Here is a 19,357-nt window from a genome sequence, read left to right as displayed (position 1 = left end):
TTCTCATAAAATTTCCAATTTATTAATTTATAGCTGTGTAGACTTGCATTTTCCTGCTTAAGTCAGTGAGTCACAAGCCATTATTGTCATTATGGATTTTTACTCAAATTGTCCCATATGTTGGGCCATGATAGTGTCTTCGGGTTGTTTTTTGCGTCTTTTGACACTTCCCTATCTTGAGTTGTCCCTTTTTATGGTACAAGATGTTCAGGCTCTTGTCTGCCCCACACCTATAATCTCCTCTTTGTTTTTTTTTTTTTTTATAAATTTTTATTTATTTATGATAGTCAGAGAGAGAGAGAGAGAGAGAGAGAGAGAGAGAGAGAGGCAGAGACACAGGCAGAGGGAGAAGCAGGCTCCATGCACCGGGAGCCCGATGTGGGATTCGTGTGCGATTCGATCCCGGGTCTCCAGGATCGCGCCCTGGGCCAAAGGCAGGCGCCAAACTGCTGCGCCCCCTAGGGATCCTCATAATCTCCTCTTTGAAAAATAACTTTCAGTGTAAGATGGTATTTAGACGCCGAGATCTAGGTACTAGGTGCCCTTGGTGCTGTTGGGGTATCACTGCTTCCAGACCCCCCTTTCAGTGAACAGAGCCAGGAAATACACATACAGGTATTAAATACACCTGTCTGTGCACGAGTATGCTTGCACACACATACACACACACACACCCATTTACATCTATATTTATTTCTCTATCTCTGTATATTGAAAAACCATGTGTCCACATCAATACCGTCAAGTCCAATCCAACTTCACTGAGTTTATTCTAGTGTCCACCCTTCCTGTGCTTATAGCTCTCTTCTCTTCCCTCAATATTTTAGCTTATTTTATACATCTGTGTGCATCCAGTGTACTGTCTTTGTTGCCACTGCTCCCATGGGTGGGCTCCAATGCCCAGTTCCAGGCCATCCCTGTGTGTAGATGCCTTCCTCACCCTAGTGGGCCCTTGATATCTGGTATTGGACTGCTCCCACACATGATCAGTGCTCTCCCCACCCTGCGTGGGCCTGGCATCTTGTTCTGGGCTACTGTGGCCCTCTCTCCCTACCACCTGTCCTGGATGCCTACCTTGTTCTGCTCCACCTAATGGCTTTAGGCCTGAATGGTTCAGGGAGAGGAGGTGAAGAAGGAAAGAAAGAGAAAGATATTTAGATTTAAAAGAAGTGAATTGACTTTAAGGAGAGGAGTTAATAATTGGATAGATAACATACAGATCTGGCAAAAAATGGTGAGCAAAGTAGGCAAATGAGTGAAATTTGTGGAGTGCTGGGCTAAAGGATGGTCTTTCTTTCTTTCTTTCTCTCTTTTCTTTTCTTTTCTTTCTTTTCTTTTCTTTCAACTAGGGACAGCAGTTTAGGCTCACAGGGAGAGGATAGAACATTCTCCCCACCCTACCCCAATGCTATTACAATTGTCTAAAGAGTTTCTTTTTCCCCTAGGTTTCATTTTTTGAGGAAGAACGGAACATATTATCTCAGAGCATGAGCCCTTGGATCCCCCAGCTACAGTATGCCTTTCAGGACAAAAATAACCTTTATCTGGTGAGTCTTTCTCTCTCTCTCTCTCTCTTTCTCTCTCTCTCTGCAATTAGTCCAATGCTGACACTCAGCACAGATGTAGAACTAGATGTGCTTCTTGCTCATATGATCCATCGAGTTGCTTTCCTTACTTTCAGGTGTCTTCCTGTTCTCCTTGTCCTAAAGAGTAAGAGCCAGTCCATTTAGAAACTGCCCCATCTGCTGTTGGGTATTGTAGCCATGGCTTAAAGGGCAATAATGAGAAGTTGTTTATTTGGGAGTAGTCTGCTATGACCTTTAATAGAGTTGAATCTTGCTTTAAATTTTTTTTTTTGAGTCATAATTGACATACATTATGTTAGTTTCAGGTGTACAACATAATGAGTTAGTATTTGTGTTGTGAGATGATCACCACTAAGTCTAGAGAACATTTTTTAATTTTTAAAAATTGTGATAATGCATTGTGATTTTAAGAAAAGGCAAACACTGCAGAACAGCATGAAATAGAAGGGAAGGTTCCCTACCTTTCTTTCTAATCCTTTTCCCTAATAAATTGTTATGCATGTTCTTCCTGACCCTCATGGGAAAAAAATTTCTATGTTTGTATTTAGAACACATGTATATAGTTTGTCTTATGAAATTGATATATTACTCTTTTTTTTTTTTTTGATATATTACTCTTTGCTCTTCAACTTGTTTTTTCCTTTTGGCAATTTACCCCAGACATCTTTCCATGTCAGCACATACCATACAAAGCTGCCTCATTCTTTTGAACAGTGCCATTTATTTCTGATATACATGTAGCATGACTTATACAAGGTTAAAATTCGTTCTGTTTAGGTTCTGGGGGATTTAGATTCCTAAAGTAAAAAAAAAAAAAAAAGTATCCCAGAAGCAGTTTTAGTTCCTGGTACAGAGTTCTAGTTGCCTCAGCACATTGATATCTGGCTGCAACAACATTTTTACACCCATCTTTGTAGCTCAGTTGGGTATTGCTGATGGGATCTTGTAATTATTTCCTTGTCTGCATTCTCTTCTCAAGTATGTTGGTAATTTGGAGTAAAATGCTTGCTAAGGGTACACTTTCCTTATAAATATCCAAACTTAGCATAGGAACTAAGATATGATTATAGATCTACCATCCCTTATCTTCAAATCTGAAATAACCAGAAGCTCTGAATAACCTCAGGTTCTTTTGTTACTTACTTGGCAGCAAAACCTGACCTGAATCTCCTCTTCCATCCTTTTAGTGTGACTTTTCAGATATTTTGCCTCAAAATGTGAATGCATTTGATTACAGGGTGATATCCCAAGGCCTACCTTAGGGTGTTACATAATATAAAGTATACACACCATTTTATCTTTCTAAAATCTCAACATTTCTAAGTCTGGAAATAAATTCTGCCGCAAGATAAGAGTACCGTAGATCTATATTGGGATTATGAAGTTCCAGAATTCCATTATACCTATTGACTACTTATAGATCTCTAAACCTTTGAAGTTTGGGAAAACATACAAATCATCCTAAGCTACCTGGCAGTTGATTGTTCATTTGTAATACAAATGAAGTGTAATTGAAGATAGATTTAAAAATCAATGAATAAAAGAAGTAGGATTGTCGTCCTATGTTTCTCAAAGCTATCTCTTTTCTCCATTCCTGCTTCTACTGGGTGAGTTCTGGCCGCCATCTTCTTCTTACCTGCATTATTGCAGTAACCTCCTAAGAGTTCTCCCTGCCATCTGTCTTGCCTTTCCCCCAGGTCTTCTACACACTTCAGCCAAGTCATCCTGCTGTTAAAACCCTTTAAGACTCCCTGCTGCCCTCTGGATGAAGTCCATACTCTTGTATGTGGTTTATAAGACCTTTTTCACATATATCTCTAGGCTTGTTGCTTACCTTTTCTCTCCTTTCACTTTAATTAATTTTTAAAAAATATTTTATTTATTTATTCATGACAGACATAGAGAGAGAGAGAGAGAGAGAGAGAGAGAGAGGCAGAGACACAGGCAGAAGGAGAAGCAGGCTCCATGCCGGGAACCTGACATAGGACTTGATACCGGGTCTCCAGGATCATGCCCTGGGTCAAAGGCAGGTGTTGAACCACCCAGACACCACCTCCCCCCCACCTTTTTTTTAAGAGAGAGAATAAGAGGCAGGGGAGGGAAGAGGAAGGAATAGAGCATTTTTTAAAAAGATTTATTTATTTATTTTAGAGGAGGAGGGGCAGAGGGGGAAGGAGAGGAGAGAGAGAATTTCAAGCAGACTCCCTGCTGAGCTCAGAGCCCATTGTGGGCTTTGATCCCACAACCCTGAGATCATGACCTGAGCCAAAACCAAAAGTTGGATGTCCAACTGGCTAAGCCACCCAGGTGCCCCAAGGAAGAGTGAATCTTAAGCAGGCTCTGTGTTCAGTGGGGTACTTGATGCTTGGCTAGATCTTACTACCCTGAGATTGTGATTTGAGCTGAAACCAAAAGCCGGACACTTAACCGAATGAGCCACCCAGGCACCCCTCTCCTTCTCCTTTCACTTTACATTTGTCCTGAACTTCCTTTGGGTCTTTGAACTGGCTTCTGACCTTTCTCCATGCCATTTCCTCTTTCCCTGGCTAACTCTTATGTCTCTTTCTAGGCTTGGACCAGGTATCACTTCTTCCAGAAACTCTTCCTCATCCCTCTACTTCTGGGAAGGGTGCTCTTCTGGGTGTGTACTCATAGCACCCTGTACCTCCTCTTTGTGAGTGGGTGTTGGGCTCCCCCACCAGGTACTCCCTCTACCAAGGGAGGGATTATGTCTCCCTTGCTTCTAGTAGTGTTTTCCCAAGTAAATGCTTAAGAAGCGTTTATTGGAAGAACGTATGATTAATTTCATACAAATTGATTTACATACAGATTTATTTATTGTGTTATGGAAATCACACATTAGGAGTGTGAGTTTTATTCTCTAGCATACATAATTCAAGTTGGATCCAGTAGGATTTTCAAAATTTGGAGTGCGGTACAAGGAAGTTGAACTTGAATCCTTTGGAAATTTGGTGGCTAAAAATTTCCTATTTGTCATTACATACCAATGAATGTAGCTTGCCATTTTCTGGTATATAGAAAATTGTAATGAGGTCTATTGTATTGTTAATGTCTGGTTCTATATAACAAGGCTAGTTCTGTATGCTGGCAGGCAGCCCATGGAAACCGTGCTTTGTTAATCTGGTTCATGATGAAATCTGTTCAGTTCTGTATAACAGATGCCTTCACCAGTGTCCTTTCAGGAAGGAGCTGATCTTTACAAAGAAAACATTGTTTTGCAGCTCACTACTTGTAGTGTTGTTGCATCTAAATGCTTTGTGAGATTTCTTAAAAGTTGCTGGCTTTGTACTGATGTTTTTCATACCATGGGTCTTTGGGGCTGCCCTTGCTCTGAGCCTGTAACTTACCCATGAATCTTTTGTCCTTATGGTGGCCTCACATTAACTTCCCTGTGTTCATTCCAAATTCTTCTTCTCCAGTTGCACATAGGATGTACTAGTTAAAGGTCCAGGCTAAGCCATTGTAACAAAAAGATACCAAAATACAGTCCAGACTGATGGAGCAGGTCTGTTGTATGTGATAATTCAGGGATCCAGGTTCCTTCTGTTTTACAAGTCCTTATCACTTAGGATGCTGTCCTCTTGACATGGTTAAAATTGAGCATTTTCATGTTCTTGCTTCCCCTGGCTGGCAGGAGGAAGGAGTAGAGAGCAGAACAAGCAAATTCCTTTTATGTAGTATGACATGGAAGAGGGACACATTTCCTTTCCTATTTTGTTGACCAGAACTCATCACATGATCTCACATCTGTACCATCTACCTGCATGGCCAATATCTAGGTAATGGAAGAGTGGATTTAGGGGACAAGTTATAGTCTATTTATAGACAATAAAAGATAGATCTGGCTTATGAAGCCAGACTCCTTAGATTCACCTTTCATACTCTTACCTGTTATGTTACACTGTTCTATCCCAGAGCACTGCTAGTCTGACCCTGGTTCGGAGGTCCTACTTTGGATTAGTTTTTTTATTTCTCCTGTCTCACTTTCCACTGAAGGCTGTGCAATTGCATGGGGAGTATTTCCTTCCTGTGTAGGAACAATTTGGAGGTTAGCAGGTTCTAGGCAGTGACCCTGTGGCCTGTATAAACACCAGCCCATGTTGTCAGTGAGAATCTGGAGAGAGATAACAAATATAACTTCATTGTTTATTTTAGTGAAATGTGGCAGCTTATGATAGTTTTGACAGCAAGACATGTGCTGTTTTGATCTCTTGGATAAGATTATCCAGTTTTGAGGCATGTCTCAAAACTCACCAGCATGTTCGCATGTTGCCGCTTGGGAAGCCAGGGTTTGGAAGCTGGCTGCCCGTTGGAAGAAAGCTGTTACTAGAATCTAGGTTCTTTTTTTTTTTTTTCTTTTTATTTTTTTATTTATTTAAAAAATTTTTTTTAGAATCTAGGTTCTTGTTTTATTACTGTTTCTTGGTTGGTCTCTCTGGAATCATTGGCCTTTTCAGTTTCAATGTTCTCATTGGTGAAATGAGATATTAATACCTCTTATTGACTCCCAATTTGATTGCGGAGTGTGTTATTGCCCTGGGGGGATCTTTTGTGCCTTCAAAACAGTTGTTTTGTGTCCTTATCTTTTGAGGCATATTTCAAGTGAATGCATTTAGAGTTTTAAGAGTCATAGTTTAAAAAAAAAAATAAGAGTCATAGTTTTGTCCCATTGTTCCAGTTTACCTCATTCCACTGCCACAGTTTCTGGTTTTGTAGTCTAGGATGGGGCCCAAGAATTTGCAAGCAGATCCCAGATGCTGCTGCTGGTCTGGAGACCCCACTTTGAAAACCAGAGGCCTGTTGTGGCTATGGCTCCAGTTAATTTCTGGGTATTGTTTATTCCTTTTGTTCCTTCAGCCATAGTGAAGATCCATCCTGAGATCCCCATTCCTTGCACTTTGCTCTTTCAGGTCAAGGAGTGGTGCCTACCCCTTGCTGTTAACTGGCTCTGGGGTTCTTCATCAATGCAGGGTGCTCCATTAACACATGCCCTCAGTTACCTAGTTTGAATGTGCTATCTGCGTCTTGCCAAGACTCTGGATGATTTGTTGCTCAATGAGGATCCTTGAATAGATGGATGGGATTCATGTTTTCTGAAATAAAGGGTCTTTGCTCTTTCTCTTTTAGTGACCTTGGCTGTCAAGAGGAATAATTGAGTGTTTCCAACAGGGGCCATCCTGCTTAGAGGATCCTTTCCTTCTTCCCTGATGCCAAAGATTAGGAACACTGGCCAGGGTAGATAACGATGCCAGTACCATCGTTGTATTTCCATGGTACTTCCAGGCATGCTGATTGTAGTGCAAGCATTTCAAGGGCATGCTGCTAAAGGGGTGGCCAGCACAGTGTGCCTCTAATGATACCCTGTGCAAATTGGAACAGAGTACAAGAACTATTAAATACTCAATCCCTTCCCACATAGGGATATATGTGCAAGCTTGCATGTATGTGCACGTGTATGCATATGCATGCATACACACACACGTCCTTTGTTTTGATTGCAATACAAGTGATGGGCATTGCCATCTCTGTACTTGGGGTGTAGATATGAACACCAGCAGAGAAGCTGCCGCTCCTTCCAAACTGAACACATGTAAGATTTGCCCTTTAATTAGCATCTGCAGCTGTGCCATTAGAAGGGTTTGTCTCTGTTGGCCTGAATGTCTTTGCTTTAAAAGAGCAAGTCCGTTATAGCTCCAAGCCAGACTTGTCTGTCAGCTGCTGTGCTTTCTCTGCCATCTGCAGGGTGATCACATTGTTTAGAGGACTGTTTCACTGTAGGGCTCTTTCCTCCTCCTGTCTCCCCAGCTTTTGATTACTGTCCCTTGGTGATTGCCATTTGGGCGACCTGCAGCTGGTCATTGTGGGCAGGGACATCTCGTGTCCACCCATGCTGGATTGTTGCCTCCATTCTGATGGAGTGGCTGGGTAGTTGCTGGCCCTTTGTTGCCCATGATCTTGTCATGGTAGGCAGATCCTGTCCTGTCCAGTTAGTCACTGAAAAACATGTCAAGCAGCAGGAGTGTTGGCTGTATTGAGGGTACCTTTGCTGTAGAAACTTTTCATCTGCCTGATGCAGGGAGCCACTTTGTCTCTACAACTTCATCTGTACTGGGTCTCAGTGCTGTGCTGGGCTGGCTGCATCAGAATCACCTGGGTAGCTCCTTAAAAATGCAGATTTCTGTACCTCACCCAGGGTCCCTGGAATTTTTAACAAGCTCCCTGAATGGTTGGGTTGGGAGTGAGATGCCCTTTACCCTGTCATAGTGCTTAATGTTTACTCTTTTTCATTCCAGTAGAATTCCAGCTCCAAGAAGCAAGGGATTTTTGTCTGTTACAGTCTCTGTTGTTTTCCTAGTATCTAGAGCAGTGCCTGACACATAGTAGGTACTCTTTTTTTTCTTTTTTTTGTTAGTGAATGTGTTTTATCTATTTTAAAAAAGCACCTCCTTAGGTAATTCTGATTCTGATGGGCAGGCAGATTTGAGAAGCCCTGCCCTGGAGGATTTACCAGGTTAATTAGGTTAGAAGCCACATTTTTGGGGTACCTGGCTGGCTTAGTTGGTTAAATGTCTGCCTTCGGCTTAGTTCATGATCCCCGGGTCCTGGATCAAGCCCTGTGTCTTCCTTTCCTCCCTACTTGTGCTCTTTCTTGCTCTTTGTTACTATCTCTGTTTCTCTGTCTCTCTCTTTTTCAAATAAATAAAATATATATTTTTAAAATTTTATTTATTTTTTTCACGAGAGACTAGAGAGAGAGAGAGAGAGAGAGAGAGGAAGAGACACAGGCAGAGGGAGAGGCAGGCTCCACACAGGGAGCCTGATGTGGGACTCGATCCAGGGTCTCCAGGATCACGCCCTGGGCTGAAGGTGACACTAAACCGCTGAGCCACCCAGGCTGCCCCAAATAAATAAAATCTTAAAAAAAAAAGCTACAATCTTGGGGTGGAGTCTTTTGGGTTTTCTATGTAGAGTATCATGTCATCTGCGAAGAGGGAGAGTTTGACTTCTTCTTTGCCCATTGGAATGCCTTTTATTTCTTTTTGTTGTCTGATTGCTGAGGCTAGGACTTCCAGTACTATGTTGAATAGCAGTGGTGAGAGTGGACATCCCTGTCTTGTTCCTGATCTTAGGGGAAAGGCTCCCAGTGTTTCCCCATTGAGAATGATATTTGCTGTGGGCTTTTGGTAGATGGCTTTTAAGATGTTGAGGAATGTTCCCTGTATCCCTACACTCTGAAGAGCTTTGATCAGGAATGGATGCTGTATTTTGTCAAATGCTTTCTCTGTATCTATTGAGAGGATCATATGGTTCTTGTTTTTTCCCTTGCTGATATGATGAATCACATTGATTTTTTTATGAGTGTTAAACCAGCCTTGCATCTCGGGAATAAATCCCACTTGGTCATGGTGAATCTTCTTAATGTATTGTTGTATCCTATTGGCTAGTATCTTGTTGAGAATTTTTGCATCCATGTTCATCAGGGATATTGATCTATAATTCTCCTTTTTGGTGGGGTCTTTGTCTGGTTTTGGAATTAAGGTGATGCTGACCTCATAGAACGAGTTTGGAAGTATTCCATCTCTTTCTATCTTTCTGAACAGCTTTAGTAGAATAGGTATGGTTTCTTCTTTAAACGTTTGATAGAATTCCCCAGGGAAGCCATCTGGCCCTGGACTTTTGTGTCTTGGGAGGTTTTTGATGACTGCTTCAATTTCCTCCCTGGTTATTGGCCTGTTCAGGTTTTCTATTTCTTCCTGTTCCAGTTTTGGTAGTTTGTGGTTTTCCAGAAATGCGTCCATTTCTTCTAGATTGCCTAATTTATTGGCGTATAGCTGCTCATAATATGTTTTTAAAATCGTTTGTATTTCCTTGGTGTTGGTAGTGATCTCTCCTTTCTCATTCATGATTTATTGCTAGAACTCAGACAGCAGTTTGGCAGTGTGGCAGGATACAAAATCAATGCCCAGAAGTCAGTGGCATTTCTATACACTAACAATGAGACTGAAGAAAGAGAAATTAAGGAGTCAATCCCATTTATAATTGCACCCAAAAGCATAAGATACCTAGGAATAAACCTAACCAAAGACGTAAAGGATCTATACCCTAAAAACTACGGAACACTTCTGAAAGAAATTGAGGAAGACACAAAGAAATGGAAAAATATTCCATGCTCATGGATTGGAAGAATTAATATTGTGAAAATGTCAATGTTACCCAGGGAAATTTACACGTTTAATGCAATCCCTATCAAAATACCATGGACTTTCTTCAGAGAGTTGGAACAAATTATTTTAAGATTTGTGTGGAATCAGAAAAGACCCCGAATAGCCAGGGGAATATTAAAAAAGAAAACCATAGCTGGGGGCATCACAATGCCAGATTTCAGGTTGTACTACAAAGCCGTGGTCATCAAGACTGTGTGGTACTGGCACAAAAACAGATACATAGATCAGTGGAACAGAATAGAGAATCCAGAAGTGGACCCTGAACTTTATGGTCAACTAATATTCGATAAAGGAGGAAAGACTATCCACTGGAAAAAAGACGGTCTCTTCAATAGATGCTGCTGGGAAAATTGGACATCCACATGCAGAAGAAGGAAACTAGACCATTCTCTTACACCACACACAAAGATAAACTCAAAATGGATGAAAGATCTGAATGTGAGACAAGATTCCATCCAAATCCTAGAGGTGAACACAGGCAACACCCTTTTTGAACTTGGCCACAGTAACTTCTTGCAAGATACATCCATGAAGGCAAGAGAAACAAAAGCAAAAATGAGCTATTGAGACTTCATCAAGATAAGAAGCTTTTGCACAGCAAAAGAAACAGTCAACAAAACTAAATGACAACCTACAGAATGGGAGAAGATATTTGCAAATGACGTACAGATAAAGGGCTAGTGTCCAAGATCTATAAAGAACTTATTAAACTCAACAGCAAAGAAACAAACAATCCAATCATGAAATGGGCAAAAGACATGAACAGAAATCTCACAGAGGAAGACATAGACGTGGCCAACAAGCACATGAGAAAATGCTCCGCATCACTTGCCATCAGGGAAATACAAATCAAAACCACAATGAGATACCACCTCACACCAGTGAGAATCAGAGCAAAGGACAGTGAGAATGGGGAAAATTAACAAGGCAGGAAACAACAAATGTTGGAGAGGATGTGGAGAAAGGGGAACCCTCTTGCACTGTTGGTGGGAATGTGAACTGGTGCAGCCACTCTGGAAAACTGTGTGGAGGTTCCTCAAAGAGTTAAAAATAGGTCTGCCCTATGACCCAGCAACTGCACTGCTGAGGATTTACCCCAAAGATACAGATGCAGTGAAACGCTGGGACATCTGCACCCCGATATTTCTAGCAGCAATGTCCACAATACCAAACTGTGGAAGGAGCCTTGGTGTCCATCGAAAGATGAATGGATAAAGAAGCTGTGGTCTATGTATACAATGGAATATTACTCAGCCATTAGAAATGACAAATACCCAGCATTTGCTTCGACGTGGATGGAACTGGAGGGTATTATGCTGAGTGAAATAAGTCAATCGGAGAAGGACAAACATTATATGGTCTCATTCATTTGGGGAATATAAAAAATAGTGAAAGGGAATAAAGGGGAAAGGAGAAAAAAATGAGTAGGAAATATCAGAAAGGGAGACAAAACATGAGAGACTCCTAACTCTGGGAAACGTACTAGGGGTGGTAGAAAGGGAGGTCAGTGGGTGGGTGGGAGGTGGGGGTGACGGGCACTGAGGGGGGCATTTGATGGGATGAGCACTGGGTGTTATTCTATATTTTGGCAAATCGAACACCAATAAAAAAAGTTTATATATACATATATATAAAAACTACATTTTGGGTGATCAGTATCTTACTGGGCATCTATCTGAATAGTAAAAGTTCAGGACAGATTTGTACTTTTGGACAAAATCAGATGCTATGAATGGATTGTCTGGCATAGCCTCAGTGGTAACTTTGGCCTTCAATTGTTTGTAGTGTTCTGCTGACCCTTGTGTTTATTGTAGCAAGTCATCTGGTATGGAGACTTGAAGACTCTTAGTTTTCTTTTTTTTTTTCCTGCCCTTGGATCTGGGCTGGCCTTGTGACCTGTTTCGTTTCTTTTTTCTCCTTTCCTTCCCTTTCCCTTTCCCTTTCCCTTTCCTTTTCCTTTTCCCTTTCCTTTTTCTTTCTTTCTTTCTTTCTTTCTTTCTTTCTTTCTTTCTTCCTTTCTTCCTTTCTTCCTTTCTTCCTTTCTTCCTTTCTTCCTTTCTTCCTTTCTTCCTTTCTTCCTTTCTTCCTTTCTTCCTTTCTTCCTTTCTTCCTTTCTTCCTTTCTTCCTTTCTTCCTTTCTTCCTTTCTTCCTTCCTTTCTTTCCTTTCTTTCCTTTCTTTCCTTTCTTTTCTTTTCTTTCTTTTCTTTCTTTTCTTTTTTGTTTTTAAGATTTTATTTATTTATTCATGAGAGACACAGAGAGAGAGAGAGAGAGGCAGAGACCCAGGCAGAGGGAGAAGCAGGCTCCATGCAGGGAGCCTGACATGGGACTCAATCCCGGGTCTCCAGGATCAGGCCCTGGGCCGAAGGCAGGCTCTAAACCTCTGAGCCACCCGGGCTGCCCCAAGACTCTTAGTTTTTGACCTTTGAACCTCTTGCTTTTGGAACCTCTTGACTTGGTACCATTTTTAAAAGTCCAGAAGTGTTTTCTGAAAGTGCCTAAGTCCTATTCTTTACTGTATGTCTAAGCTCAACAGCAAGATGATCGATTCAGCTTGCGTTTCTATATGCAATCCATATTTCCTGTGGGCTCCATTCATAACAGAATGAGTGACTTGACCTCAGTGGGATGGTTTTGGGATCGGGATATCATCTTGGGACAGCCAAATTTAAATTTGGTCAGCAAATTTCCAAGTTCTCTCAGTGGTAGATGCTTGGAATTTTTAGTATGGTAATGTGGAATCATGTTGTTGGGTCAAGTTTGATTAGTTTCTTTGATAAGGACCCAGTCTATTTAGAGGTTTGTCATTTCGTATCTATTTTATCCCATGTTCTAGAGGCTGCTGGCTAGCAGCTGTTGTAATTTTTGTCACTTGTCTTCTCAATCAACCCTGGTTTTGAAGAAATGAAAAGTTGTTTGACTCAGAAAAGACTAATCTACTTTTGGCGGGGGTTTTCAGCTCAGGAAATTGGATCTTCTGAATAGGAGCAAAGAATACACATCTTTTTGCCTTTTAAGAGATGGTTCTTCTTTTTCTGAACTATTTTCCTGGTCATTCAAAAATAGAATCTTCAGGAATAGTTGCAAAATATTAAATGGTGGTCAGTTTGTGAGCTTTTAAAAGTCGCCAGCTGATGCTATATGTTTGACTTTGTCATTCTCAAACTAACAAGCCATTCTGTTTTTCACATCTCTACTGAAGCCAGGTTAGAACGTTTCTAACTGCGATGTGTCATCATAAATATGCAATGTTCTTATTTTAAGATTCTAAAAAGCCTGAGTACTTCTGTTGTTATCGGTGAATTGTTTTTTTTTTTTTTTTTTGATATTTAAGACCTTTTTAATGGCAATATATATTTAAAACAGACATAAAAATTAGCATTCACCCACATATCCAGGGCCTGTGGAGAACCAGGTTGGGATGAGTGGGTGAGCTTTAGGCAGCCAGGTGGCTCCTGTGGGCTCTTCTAGGACTGAGACTGGTAGCTTTCAATCTGTTGTGAAGTTGGGGGAAATAAAGTCTGAATGTTAGCTGCCACCCCTTCTAATGTTGGCCTTCTTGAAGGTTCATAAGTCTTTTTCCAGTGATTGCAGGGCAAATGGAACCTAACTTCTCAAATTGTCCAGCATCTGGTTGACTCTCTACTCCGTGTGAGATGCCATGTGAATGGGGGAGACTCCCAGAGGATGCAGAGCCCTTGGGGAGGACATGCTAGTCACTGGCTTCCCCAGGAGTCTCTCTTGTGGGGTTAACTTGATGCCGGGCAGGATCTTTACTGGGCCAGCTTGTGGCCTCTGCGGGATGTGCAGATGCTCAATGTCTCACTTGACTAGAGCTTTCTTCTAATTCTGGACGAAAAGCAAACAGGAGTTTGGAGGAGGATGGAGAGAATTCACATCCCAAATTGGCTTCTGGAATGCAGTAGTTGGAGAGATTTAGTATTTTTTAAGATGTTTATTTGGATCTTGCCTCTTTCCAGAAAGGATTTGAGACAACTTAAAACAAAAGTTAATTATAGCCTGGTTCCCCAAATGGGAAATCAGAGCAAAGGACAGGAAGGGAACCGAGTAAGAGTTGACATGACTACAAAGATGGTCGAAGTGTGTCCCTGCTTCTCCCAGCCAGAGAGGGAAGGACCATGCAGTGAAAGGGCAGGGAAGGAAGGCACTTGACTGGCAGTGGAAGACCTCATTGGTGCCAGGCGCAGTATTGTGAGGCAGTTGGTCTCACCCCAGTTTACAGCAGGTGAAACTGAAAAGCAGAGAGCTGAAGTCACTAGGCTGCAGTTTGAAGCCACCTGGGCCAATTGGCCTGAAAGCTGCATGTTGACTCAGAATATCACACTTAGTTATCATCAGAAGGAAGAAGGATTTCAGTTCCTGAAGTGGAAGAAATCCTTTGCTATTCAAACATTTTTTTCTGAGGCTGTACTTTCTATTCTTTTTTAAAAATTAAAAAAAATTTTTTTAATTTAAGATTTTATTTATTTATTAGAGCATGGGAGGGGTGGAGGAGCAGAGGGAGAGGGACAAGCAGGGACTGCACAGAGTGCAGAGCCCAACATGGGGCTCGATCTCAAGACCCTGAGATCATGACTTGAGCTGAAATCAAGAGTTGGACACTCAACTGACTGGGGCACCCAGGCACCCCTATATTTTTTTCCAGATTTTTTCACTATGTATATATTAACAAATGTAATAATTTTTTTTTAATCACAAAAAAGAGGTTGTACTTTATTCTGTATAGCATGTCACTTTGTATTACCAAGGGCAGCTTTCCACAGCAGTATGAATAGGCTGAGTCTGTTCATTTTTAATATCTACATCTAATCCCATTAGTTAGATATATCACATTTCAGTAGTTTCTTAATGTTGGATGTTTGGGTGATTTCTAGGCTTTTCCTCCCCTGTGTTACAAATGATGCTACAGTGAATCTGTGTATCTATTGATCTACAAACTACTATCAGTTCCTGTAAAATAAATTGTCAGAAGCAGAACTATGAGGTCAGAGAGCATATGTTCACATTTAAATTTTTGATAGAGATGGCCAGATGACTCTTGTAGGAAAAGATTGTAGCATATTTATTGCACACCTCTTGTAGTCTGCTGGGTGCTGAGAGACATGCAAAAAGGATGCCGGAGGGTTTGTTGCCCTCTAGCAATTTCTATCTACATTGTGTACCTAATCCTAGGGAATGTCTGGGATGTGGACTTGGGTTGGTGGGCAGGTGAGTGGGTGGATTTAATTCCAACTTTTCAAGCTTGCCTTGCAAACATTGTGCATGGTGTCTGGGACTAGTCTTTCATTATATTGATTCTCTTGGGTATTGGATGTAATTTCCTTAGGGCAGGGACCTCATCCTACGTGACTTACAATATGTCTCACACATCTTATTTGCTTTGTGGAGACATTGTAATTATAACACGTCAGGCAGTATTTGAGACTCTAATTGAGACATTCCCTTTTTTGGGGTGTATGAAGAATTAATAACTTTGGCATTCTATACAGGTCATGGAGTATCAGCCTGGAGGGGACTTGCTGTCACTTTTGAATAGATATGAGGACCAATTAGATGAAAATATGATTCAGTTTTACCTAGCCGAACTGATTTTGGCTGTTCACAGCATTCATCAGATGGGATATGTACATCGGTAAGTGAGACTCTGATAGTATACTAAGAATTTGTCTGTATCATCTAAGAATTCCCCCAATAGAGTGACTAGATGAAGAATTTTAGCATCAAAATGATGCTCCATCCAAATTTTAACCAGTCTTAACTGCAACTGGCTGAAAGTCTGTTTTCCAAAGTGGCAGACATTTCAGCTTACTCATTCAACAGTGAAATAGATCTAGAATTACAATGTTCTTAAGTTTGCTAATAAGACCTGTTAATGTAGCTGATGAGACTGAGAACTCTTGCATGGGTTCTTTGAGTTATATGGTAGAAAAACCGAATTCAATTTTCAGAAGGAACTGGCATACCACATAGGAGCAAAAGACCATGGAGTTGTACTTCTGCCCTCACCCATTGGTAATTTACAAAGGTGTTCTAGCAAGTTCTCAGTTGAAAAGTATCTCTTTAACATCCTCACTCATGTGATGTTTTATATACATTGGAGGATGTTGTGGGAATGGAACTATGGTTCCACTAGCTACATGACCTTGGGGAAGTCCCCTTGTTGCTTTTGATAGTTTTCCTGTTGTAAAATGTGTGTCTCTAGGAGAGATAATCCATCTAAATAGTTTATTTATTTATTTTTAAATAGTTTATATTTGTTCCCTTCCTCTTCTTGCCTCCTTCTCTATCCCTTTCTCCTCCCCTTTCCTTTTCCTTCTTCCCCTTCTTTTTCTTACTTAAATTTGTTTTGCAGAATGTTTGCTTATTGTTTATATCCATGAATAGGGAGGGTTATTTGGTAGAATCTATTTACTTATTTAGAAAGGTTTTATTTATTTCTTTATTTGAGAGAGAGAGAGCATGAGCAGGGGTGGGGGGAAGAGGGAAATGGAGCTCTATCCCAGGACCCTGGGATCATGACCTGAGCCGAAGGCAGACCCTTAACTGCCTGAGCCACCCAGGCACTCCTGTATAGCAGAATTTAGACACTGAGTTTCTTGGCTGAATCAGTATCCAAGGTTAGCAGTTGCTTGCTGATTGGCATGAAGAAGACAACACTAATTTGTGGCCCTGATTTTCTTAGAGACATCAAGCCTGAGAACATTCTCATTGACCGAACAGGACACATCAAGCTTGTGGATTTTGGATCAGCGGCTAAAATGAACTCAAATAAGATGGTAACAAAATGGAATAAAATAACTTAGTAGAGATTATGCTACAAGGTGTTCTGTGGTCCTCATAAGTTTGGAAAATAAGGGCTAGCTTTGAGTGACATTTTGGAATCTTCAACTGTCAGTGTATGACATGGTTTTTCTGAGGGTGGAAGTGGGGATGGAGACATAGAGCTGTTTCCCAGACTTGCTTGACTGTGGCATCCTATCTATTAACACTGTACAAAACATTTTTAGGAGCATCCTTATAATTTGGTTAAAACATAAAGGGAAAATGCTTATTTTGTTTTTCTTTTTTTTTTTAATTTTTATTTATTTATGATGGTCACACAGAGAGAGAGAGAGAGAGAGAGGCAGAGACATAGGCAGAGGGAGAGCAGGCTCCATGCACCGGGAGCCCGACGTGGGATTCGATCCCGGGTCTCCAGGATCGCGCCCTGGGCCAAAGGCAGGCGCTAAACCGCTGTGCCACCCAGGGATCCCTTATTTTGTTTTTCTTTTCATTTTCCTTGCTTATTATAGATTATCTTCTATAATCTTATTTATCTCACATCTCTGTTTTCTATTCAGCAAAATTGAAACAAATCACTGGCATATTTGAACCAAATATCCTTAAGCATTAAGAACCAACTGCTCAGAATGTCATTTCGAAGTCCTGGACCTTTGGTAAAAATTAAGCTGTATTCCACATGCTAAATAGGAAGGCAACAGGGTATCTGCTGAGATTAAGAGCAAGAATACTTGAAAAAGATGACAAAGTAAAAATATGTATGTAGATTTAAAAATCCTAATAAAATTGGTATATATTAAAATGGAATTTTCATGTCAACTATGCGGGAAAAAAAAAAAGATCTAAGAGAAAATCAAGTTAGATTTTAAGACTTCTATTATAACAGAACCATTTGGTGACCTGGGCAAAGTTTTAGGAACTTGGCCTTTTATTCATTCTCAGTAAAATACTGATTCTAGTTAAAATGCACAAATTAAGAGGTTACAAAGGTTACTCTTGAAAATGCCCTCCTTCTCAACTTCTGAGAGTTAAGTCCTTATAAAGGGAAATGTGTAAAATTGCCTTTTTTTCCCTCAAGTTCCTTGGAGGAAAGGTGGATGTTAGGTTGATATTAGGAAAAGGTTTGGGGTTATGTTAACTCCTTGTACTCTAGAGTTAACTAGACTGAGGCCCGTAGACCTGAGGCTCACTTTACTTGGTGTTCAGATCCTTGGAAAAAGTCTGTCTATGCATTGTTTTCCCCCCCACTCCAAATTATGTTCTTATAATTGATTCCACTTGATCATTACAATGAGAATTAGATTATAAGATCAGAGCATTTCATGTTTTAAAAATTATAGGCAATTCAGAAATAGTCATGAAAAACCTAGTTGTCGAATTTAGTGGAATAAAGCACAGGAAAAAGTTAAGTTCTGCAAAGTTTTATCATTTAGTATTCAAAAACTTGTACTTTGCATGAATGACCTTAATAACCTCATGCATCTAGAAATAAACTGAAGCATAGATACATTGTCTGATAATTGAAGTGTAAGTACATAGCTCTGGATACCATCTACATTGACATTTTGCTCTGGATAATTCTTTTTTTTTTTTTTTTTAGATTTACTTACTTACTTACTTACTTACTTATTTATTTATTTATTTATTTATTTATTTATTTATTTATTTATGAGAGACAGAGAGGCAGAGACACAGGAGGAAGGAGAAGCAGGCTCCATGCCAGGAGCTCGACGTGGGACTTGATCCCGGGACCCCAGGATAATTCTTTATTGTGGGGGACTATCCTGTGTATTATAGGATATTTAGCTATATTCTTGGCCTTTCTCTACTAGATGCCAATAACACCCTCCCCTCCAGTTGTGAAAACCAAAAATGTCTCCAGGCTTTGCTAAGTATTCCATGGGGGACAAAATCACCCCTGGTTGAGAACCATTGCATGTCAGTTGAGGAACGTTAGAAAGCTTGTTAATGAGAGCCAGGACTATATATTTGCAACAGGAAAACCTCCTTGGAAAACTAGATTATGATCCAAAGTCATTGCTTGAGAAACAAATGGAAATAAAGAGTAAGGCCCTATCTCTGCATCTGGAATCACTCTTTTTGAGTCCTGACTTAGGGAGACTGGACTTTCATTTCAAATTTCTGCTTTTCAGTGCTTTAGACTAATCCTTTCAGTTTTTCTAATTGGAACAACCTTCACTTCAGGCACAGAGCCTCCGGAGTCACCCAGGTTTATTTGCAGCTTAGCACTCATCCCCTGATTATTCTGGTGAAGGAGATAGGGCATTGAGTTCTGCATACTTGAGAGTACTGCATCTCCTCTTTTCTCGGATAAAGAATTGCCCCTCCAGAACTTTGTGTTTTTAGGGCCAGAATGTGATAAGCACATAAGTAGGAAGGAATTTTTAGTATTGTTTTAAGTGAAAAGGCCCTTTAATTATAGAAGATTAGTAATCTACAATCTGGATGAAGTCAAATATGGATATAGAATCATACTTTTTATTTGTATTTTTGATCAATGGAAGTGGGTTAAACATATTTAAGATTTTATTTATTAAGATTTTAATTAAGATCTATTTATAAAGATTTTATTTATTTGAGAGAGAGTGCACAAAAGGAGGAGGGGAGAGGGAGGTAGGAGGGGGAAAGAATCTCAAGCAGACTGCACTGAGCATGGAGCTTATTTAGCCCGTTGACAGGGCTTAGTCTCATGACTCTGAGAT

At 40.4% G+C, this 19,357-nt stretch overlaps 1 protein-coding gene across 11 annotated transcripts in view; it reads left to right on the top strand.

Annotated features, from left to right (window-relative positions):
* CIT (citron rho-interacting serine/threonine kinase) overlaps nt 1–19,357 on the top strand; it is a 165,105-nt gene that overhangs the window by 18,943 nt on the left and 126,805 nt on the right. For 10 of the 11 annotated variants that reach the window (XM_025474152.3, XM_025474161.3, XM_025474157.3 and 7 more), the window contains exons 5-7: nt 1,446–1,547; nt 15,344–15,486; nt 16,537–16,630. In XM_025474152.3, the coding sequence (XP_025329937.3) occupies nt 1,446–1,547; nt 15,344–15,486; nt 16,537–16,630 (339 nt within the window). The remainder of the gene's footprint in view (nt 1–1,445; nt 1,548–15,343; nt 15,487–16,536; nt 16,631–19,357) is intronic. The other variant, XM_025474159.3, reaches the window with a different exon arrangement.

This window comes from Canis lupus, chromosome 26 (assembly GCF_003254725.2).
Source record: "Canis lupus dingo isolate Sandy chromosome 26, ASM325472v2, whole genome shotgun sequence".
In the NCBI taxonomy this organism is placed as follows: domain Eukaryota; kingdom Metazoa; phylum Chordata; class Mammalia; order Carnivora; family Canidae; genus Canis; species Canis lupus.
Note: the sequence above shows the minus strand (reverse complement) of the source record. Positions and strands in the feature narration are given on the sequence as shown.